General features: G+C 49.6%; 1 protein-coding gene across 2 annotated transcripts in view; it reads right to left on the bottom strand.

Annotated features, from left to right (window-relative positions):
* Nucleotides 1–6,716: 6,716 nt before the first annotated feature.
* The window catches only part of MERTK (MER proto-oncogene, tyrosine kinase), a 63,718-nt gene continuing 61,862 nt past the window's right edge, over nucleotides 6,717–8,572 (bottom strand). For both annotated transcript variants that reach the window (XM_054023970.1, XM_054023971.1), the window contains exon 19: nucleotides 6,717–7,454. In XM_054023970.1, the coding sequence (XP_053879945.1) occupies nucleotides 6,959–7,454 (496 nt within the window). In that variant the 3' untranslated portion in view covers nucleotides 6,717–6,958. The remainder of the gene's footprint in view (nucleotides 7,455–8,572) is intronic.

Genomic DNA, 8,572 nt, shown 5'->3' with positions numbered 1-8,572 from the left:
CAGCGAACATCATTCCGGGCTGTATTAGCAGGAGTGCTGTAAGCAAGACATGAGACGTAATTCTTCCGCTCTGCTCCGTGCTGATTAAGCCTCAACTGAAGTATTGTATCGAGTTCTGGGTGCCACATTTAAAAAAAAAAAAAAAAAATTGGGTTTTTTTTAGTCTGGAGAAGACAAGGCTGAAAGGGGACATGCTAACAGTTTTCAAATACACCTCTACCTCGATATAACGCTGTCCTCGGGAGCCAAAAAAATCTTACCCCGCTATAGGTGAAATTGCGTTATATTGAACTTGCTTTGATCCACCAGAGCGCGCAGCCCCACCCCCCTGGAGCGCTGCTTTACCGCGTTATATCCAAATTCGTGTTATATCAGGTCGTGTTATATCAAGGTAGTGGTGTACATAAGAGGTTGTTACAAGGAGGAGGGAGAAAAATTATTCTCCTTAACCTCTGAGGATAGGACAAGAAGCAATGGGCTGAAATTGCAGTGAGGGAGGTTTAGGTTGAACATTAGGAAAAGCTTCCTAACTGTCAGGGTGGTTAAGCACTGGAATAAATTACCTAGGGAGGTTGTGGAATCTTCATCATTGAAGATATTAAGAGCAGGTTGGACAAACACCTGTCAGGGATGGTCTAGATAATACTTAGCTCTGCTGTGAGTGCAGGGGACTGGATTAGATGACCTCTAGAGGTCCCTTCCAGTCCTATGATTCTGGCGTGTTGAGATCTGGGTGCTGGATTCCGCTCATGATAAGGGGCTGGGGATTGGAGCCAAGATCTTGGAGCTAGTATAGATGAGGCCCAGTGCATGTCTCTGCGTGGGGAACAAACGGGGTCACATTCCACATTACACGCCTGGGGCTTTTTTGCATATTATTTAACCAGAAAGCAAACCCTGGATTCCAGACTCCTTATGAGCAGTGACATGAGCTCCCACTGACTGCCCACAGCCACGCCCGGTAAAATTAATATTTACCTGTCTTCTATTTGCCTGGGGTTACTGGGGATTGCTCAGACATGTGCCCACAGGAGTTCAATGGGGAAAATACCTTTTGCAATTACATTTGAGGCAAATAGTTTGACTTGCAGTTCTGGACATGTCACAGTTCAGGAATTTTCCATCCCGATCTGTTTCCCGGCCCCTGTGCGGGGGCAATAAATCACACCCGGTTTAATGCACAATAAATCTCTCCTCAGAAAAGCAAGACAACAGAGTCCTCAGCTCAGGAACGGGATTCATGCCTCCTGCCCCATGGGCCATGCTGGAGGGGGCGGCTCAGAGTCCGGCCCCTAGACACAGCTGGAATCAGAAGAGGCTATGGACTCTCTCTCTCAAACCCACTCGCTATAGGCCCGATCCTTGGCTATTACTGAGTGTCCCTTGTGCTGCTCCAGCCAAGGGGACTCTGAGCTGCCTAGGATTCCCCAGCAGCTGGCACAGCCGACTTTACGGCCCTGCTCACCCCAGCCAGCAGAGCGCTCCCTCGAGGGATGCTCCAGCACAACTGAGAGCAGCCGTTGGAGGAGCTACCCTGACTGCTGGACAGTGCTTGGCCAACACCAGCTGGGGAAGGGCCGTTCCCCTTTGCATTTACGAGACGATACTTGTGTTTTCTATAAACCAGTCGGTGACTGGGCTGACTTGCTTAGTGGATCTCAAAGCCAGCCGGAGGCTTGGTTATTCCCTTTGCAGCTTTGGGCTCAGTGACAAAGCGACCAAACAGAAGACGCTAATGCTGACCTTGTAAATGGCACTTCATGCCTGGCCGGTGCAGAGGGAGCGAGTGCCGAGAAGACTGACCAGTTGCTAGCTCTGTTTACAGAAAACAGAAACATGTTCTCACAGAAGAAAAGGCCTCTCTTGGCTGGTCCACTTTGCACTGCCCAGCAGTTAAGCTGGATGTACATTATTTCTGAGGAAGCTGCTGGGAAAAAGGGACAGACCCCTACTCTTATTTTCACATAAATGACATATTACTGACATATTATTTGTACTATGCTTGCGGTTTGGCGGAATAAAGGCAGCCTGCGTGCTGTGCTAAGTGTGGTAGTTTTCGGACTGCTACCCCAATGCATTGGTATGTATTGCAATAAACGGGCCTCAGGCTTGAGTCTGTGAACTAAAATCAATGCGTGGGTGACTTTTTCCACGACATTTCCCTGCTGACACAGCAGGTCAGGAGAGCTACAGGCATCAGATTTCTGAATCATTGACCAAGAGTGACCCAAAAGGTTTCAGTTTCGTATACACGCCTGTGACACTTTGGGGAATCTGTCGATGGACAGCTTAAGAATGCCAGTTTGCAGTTATGAACTCTTGGTATATCTGTATCTTTGTCAAACTACAGGCAAACGTGGGGCTTGTCTGTCTCCTGTGCTGTCTTTTTAGCTCCATGTTGGATGGAAGTCACAAGGGGTGGGACAGGCTAACAATGGAGGGTCATTAAACCTGGATGGCCCTCTAGTCACAGAGAAGTCCCCTTGGACAAAGAGTTAGCTACTGACAAGAAGAACCAGTCTGCCCAGGTGGGCTGGTAACTAGGCTATGGATCACCTGGTGAGGGGACCTTGATTATTGTATGAGGCTGTTCATGGAGTCATTTGACAAAAGGGACTGGAGGTTATAAAAGCCAGGGTCTCTTGGTGGCCATTTTAGAGAGAGGGAGACGAGTCCAGGAGCAGAAGGAAGCTGGCTGAAGGAAGGAGAGGAGACTCCCTGTGTGAGGGGAAAGGCCATGTGTTAGAGAGGGACGCTGGACACCCAACAGGATTCTGACCTGAGCCCAGAGAACACTCATGAGCAGCGAGGAAACCATGGCAGGGAAATGCATACAGGTGTCCCATTGATTTGTCTGGATCTCTCTCTCTCTTCAGCTATCTAAAATAAAGAGTGATTGTGCTGGAAACCTTCACAAGCCTGTGTGTTTTGTGCTTCAGCTATGACGAGTCCCTGGTGTTATATTCATGGCAAAGAAGTTAGATAAAAACACAAAATACTCTTGTGGGAAGGTTGCAATGCAACGCTGCATTATTGCTTAGAAGTCAGAATGATAACACACAAGAACCCCAAACACAGAGAGACAGCAGGCGGCTCTGTAAAGCAGAGAGGCACACCTCACCCATCTTGGTCTAGGATGGCTTCTGCAGAGGAACTGCAAAAGACCCCGCCCTTGCACTTCTCTACACAGCCCCCTCGCTGGCAAGCAGGACCAGGAATCCCCTTACACATTTAAACTGACAGCTTGTAAACGTAGTACAGCTTTCAACACACTGCCCGGACCTGGAGGGGGAAGTTAGAAGCTAGAGGGCCCACAGGGGTAGAGCCCTGGGGGAGGGTGTGCTTAGGCTACTGGGATATATGGTCCTGGGGGCCTAACAGCTGGACATGAGGAGGCCCCACTCCCATGAAGGGGGAACACAAGGAGAGTCTGTGCCCAGGAAGTGTGCCACGGAGGCCAAAGAGAGGGACAGCGCAGGACCCTCCCCAGCCCAAGGAGAGCTGAAGAGCACACAGGACCCTACCCCAGCAGCCAGGGAGTGTCCCGCCCAGGAGCTCCCCCAGGCCTGTGACGTCCTGGTGACACACACAGAGGTACAAAAGGTTTCAGTTTCCTGTCTGCACCTTATCCAGGTGACGGCATGCGGACACATGGGACAAGCATCTGGCTGTGCTCAGAGCTGCACAGCACCCTGGGTAGTTGAACCAGGAATCAGCAAAAGGCGGCTACTAGTGGAAATAACCAGCCATTGCTACCACCCGTTTGCAGCACTAGGGTGTTGAGCGTTGTCTCAACCAGCTGTGGCTGAACTGTGCACAGCCTGGGCTTTGCTTCGCGGTGCGGCTCCTGAACCCAGGACCGCGGTTTGGCCCACACAGCTTCGGCCATGAACCAACCCTTTAATATTAGCTCTGAGGTTCAAGCACCTGGGGGGCATGTCTGCCAGTCTGCGCAGGGTGAGTGCAGCGCTACCTGCAAGCTGACAGGTGCCCAGCAGGATGAGGGAAGTGCAGACTCGGGTGCAGGGCTGAGCCCATCGACACACTCTCTGCTTCCTTTGTGAAGCTCCTCTTCTCGTCAGACTCAGGAGGGGGGGTCGCATTTGGCCTTCTAGAGCAAGCCAGCCAGCCAGCCGGCTTTGGAACCTGGATACATGTGTGGACGTCAAGGGTCTGCCCCCACAGATCCATAGGACTGCACAGCTCCCTGGGGACTAGGAGTCTCCCAAGGACTTTTCCTCTTTTCTCCATTCTTTTCCTGGCCGGCTGAGTGACAGATATTGGCACTGTGCCTCGGAGTCCAGTGATTCTGTTAACGGAGCTGGCCTAGTTTAATACAGGCTATACAGCAAGTCGTACAGGATGGCACACAACTATGAAAGCTTACTCAGAATGGCACCAGTTGCTCTCACCCCACTAGCGAGATGGCAGCATTCCTCCTACACTGGGCTAGCTGAGATGCCACAGGAGCTGCAAAGAGCGGCACTGTCTCGGGTGGTGCGACTGGGTAAACACTGACTTTAGGTTGCCTTGCTAACTGTGCATCTTCAAAGGGTGTACTGAGTGACACATCTGGATGGGTTTCACTCAGACGACCTAGGACAAAGCTGCAAACAAATTCCTAACAAGGAACAAAGAGTGCTCTAAAAATACGCCCCTGGCATCTGTACAGTTTCAATATGACCAAGAGGCAACACCGCAAAGATTCCAACATACACTTCACCTTTTTCACACTTAGGGTCAGACTCCACCATGGCCCTGCAGAGGCAATCGCTCCTATTGATTTACAAAGAGTTGGGGACAAACCTAGGGAACAAAAATCACTGCTAGCATTTTATTAAAGAAGAGACATTTGATTCCTGTCAAAAAATGTGCTGGTCCCATTCCCTGCTTTAACAACACTCTATAAACTGGACAGATGCAGCTGTGGACAGATGCAGCTGTGATTGCAAGTTTGTAGTGACATTGTTACTAATACATATAATTTAGATTGGGAAGGAGGCATGAATGGACAAACTCACAGAGACACTAGTGCAGCAAGGTATTTCAGCATATGCTTCACTGTGATTCAGTGAGAAGTCCTATTAACATTCATGCTACTACTCACCTGCTTAAAGTTGGGCACATGCTAAAGTATCTTGTTGAATTGGGTCCACACCAGTGCAGGCTCCAATTCAGCAAAGCCGTTAAACATGTGTTTAAGGTCCATTGACGTCCATGGAGGCTCAGCATGGGAGTTTCATTAAGCACATGGTACAGTGCTTTGCTGAACCGGGGCCTACAACGGGAAGCCAACACCCTCCGACCTGAGTGCCTGAAGTTAGGCCGACCCCCAGAGCCAGGTTTATGCAGAATAAACGCCCTGATTTTCGGGGGTGCCCTGCTCCCCTTGCTCACATGCTGACCCTCCAGGCCACCTGCAAGGGGAGCTGCGGATGCTCTGGGTGCCTGAAAACTGGCCACTTATTCCATAAGAATGGCCGTACTGGGTCAGTCCAAAGGTCCATCTAGCCCAGTATCCTGTCTGCTGACAGTGGCCAATGCCAGGTGCCCCAGAGGGAGTGAACATAACAGGTAATGATCAAGTGATCTCTCTCCTGCCATCCATCTCCACCCTCTGACAAACAGAGGCTAGGGACACCATTCCTTACCCATCCTGGCTAATAGCCATTAATGGACTTAACTGGATAAATTCATGGAGGTTCTCTTTTAAACTCTGTTATAGTCCTAGCCTTCACTACCTCCTCAGGCAAGGAGTTCCACAAGTTGACTGTGCGCTGCGTGAAGAAGAACTTCATTTTATTTGTTTTAAACCTGCTGCCTATTCATTTCATTTGATGAGCCTTAGTTCTTGTATTATGGGAATAAGTAAATAACTTTTCCTTATCCACTTTCTCCACGTCACTCATGATTTTATAGACCTCTATCATATCCCCCCTTAGTCTCCTCTTTTCCAAGCTGAAGAGTCCTAGCCTCTTTAATCTCTCCTCATATGGGACCCGTTCCAAACCCTTAATCATTTTAGTTGCCCTTTTCTGAACCTTTTCTACTGCCAGTATATCTTTTTTGAGATGAGGAGACCACATCTGTACGCAGTATTCCGGTGCCTGCATGTGGATTTAGGAGCCAAACTCTAGATTTCCAGGTTTGAAATTTTAGCCATGTGTTCTAAAATAAAAAAATAAAAAAGATATGAAAAATACCAGCAGCAGTTGCCCCAGCTCTCTGCTCAGCTGTTCTCAGCAGGACAGCTCCTTGGCACAGGCACGGTTTAAACGTTCTACCAGAAACGTATCAACTGACTGTCTCCGAGGGGCGAAGGACAGCGTAGGCCAGGCTGTTCCATGGCCATCTGATCACACCCCATGCTGGTGCACTGTTCAGTCGCTTCTGACCCAGCAGCTCTGGGGGTGCGGCGGGGAGCAGGGGGTTTCTAAGGGCATGAGCTCCGGGAAGGGACTGAACATGGTACTGATTGTGTATAAGGGGACAGTGTAATTACAACTCTGACACTGTTAGCCCTGGGGGGGAAGGGGGAGACAGTTCATGCAGTTTTTAAACAGCAGAAACATTCCAAGACTGAACTATCAGTTATTCCATTTAATAAAAAAGAGAAGAGCATGAACACCAGGGTTTTAACACTGAGCTCTAATGTAGGGAATGGCCGCAGGGGAGGGGGAAAGACTCCAATTCCAAGACAGCAATGGAAGAAGAAATAAAATAGACCCCCCACAGGTTGTGATTTATTAAAACATAATCCCACCAACTCTCTGGTGTCGATGGATAGAGGGATCACTTCGTACAAATTCAGACAGCTTGTGGTGTCTTGGCCACTCGCTAGCCAGCTGGAATGGCCCAGTCACCTTATAATGCTATTTCCGTAAGACACAAATACGCCAAGTGAAACATTCGCTGCACACGTCTGGCCCCAGAATAGCTCGGTTTTCCAGTTCTCGTTTCACAGCAGAACTTCGGAGCCCTCAGAAGAGTCATCTGCATACGGCAGTTCGTCTGCTAACGAGCTGCCCAGCAGCGTGCTGGCTGGACACCACGCGGCCCCGTTCCGGGTGACGGTGCCCTGCAGAAGAGGAGCACGCCCCTGTTCCAGAGCCAGGGTGCTTGCAGTCTGTTTGTCCGTCTCCCCCTTTAGGATATACCTTTCCTCCTGCTGATTGCTTTCATGGACATCTGCGGAGACAACCGTGGTGTCTGGCTTGGGGGAAGGGGACACAGTTATGTAACCGCGATTGAGAGCCATGTCTGTCTGAGGGAATTCGGACTCTTCCGTCAGCTCCTCGCTCTCCTCTGGCAAGCTTGTGTTGATATAAATGACGTCTTCAGACCCACTCGCTTCGGGCAAACTTTCCAATAGCTTCTCCAGGTGGAGTTTTAGCTCTGGGAATGCAGGTCGCTCCCGGGGGTCTGCTCTCCAGCAGGAGTACATCACTTTGTACCTGAAAGCACAAGGAAACAGAAGAGTTCTTCAGGAAGCTGCACTGTTCACTACACAGTGCTGAACGACACACAGGACAGCAGTGCGTGAAAGAGAACATCCTTTTATCCTTCTGGCTCTGCTGAAGGAGAGGCTTTCAGTTATGAAGACTAATGAGAAAAATGACCATTGCTCCTAACCATTTATCTTCCAAAATGGCTGCGATAGGCCTATGCAGTATTGTCGTGGTCCCAGAATGAGAGAGACAAGGTGTACTCCAGAGTCACCCACTTTGGTGTAGCTACAAAATGCCTCAGCTGAGCCCATACAAGGGGATAAAGCCCTTAAAGGGTCCTCTGGATATTAATTTTAACTCTGTTTTACCTGTAAATTCTCAGAATAGTCCGTCACTATTCCGATAGCGAATGGTGTCACTTGGGGGGAAGATACACTGCGTTCTTCACATGTCGACAAAGAGGTCGATTCTGTAATTTAACAGCAAACCTCAACTAGGGGGCTCTGCCCAGCACCGGCCCAACATCTAGAAATAGATCTTTCTCCTGCAATCTGAGTTCCTCTCTTATCATCTTGTACCTTCGCTTCAAGTCCCAGGGGCAGCAGAGTATTTGTTGCCTGAGGGGGATGGGAATGTCCTCTGAGTAAAGTGTTTTGAGGAGGAATCTAGATAAACTCTTCAACCTTGGAGTGACAGGCAGTGTAGACTTTCCGATGCCACCACCTACAGCTCCGGGCTGGAAACGAAAGGCTGCTGTGGTCGCATTCCCTATTGCTATGAGCTCTGTTGCTCACCCAGGGATCACAGAGAAATCATTGACTGGCTACTTGAGTATACTCAGTCACAAAAGTGGGCAGCAGTAGGAAAAGCAGAATAGTCTAGGAGACTAAGCCCAACACTGGGAGCCAGGAATTGCGAAGCTCTAATCCCAGCTCTGACACAAACTCACTGGGTGGACTTGTAACCCTTCTGTAACTCAGTTTTCCCCTTCTATAAAATGTAGATAACTCCTGCACTGGGGTGCAACTGAAACTGACCCCTTTGGGTTGGCAGAGGGATTTGAACCCGGGACATAAGCAGTGACAGCACACTGCCGGCTAGTACCTTACGGCAGGACCTTCGAG

Source organism: Malaclemys terrapin, chromosome 3 (genome assembly GCF_027887155.1).
Source record: "Malaclemys terrapin pileata isolate rMalTer1 chromosome 3, rMalTer1.hap1, whole genome shotgun sequence".
NCBI classification, from domain to species: domain Eukaryota; kingdom Metazoa; phylum Chordata; order Testudines; family Emydidae; genus Malaclemys; species Malaclemys terrapin.
This window is presented reverse-complemented; position numbering and strand designations above follow the sequence as displayed.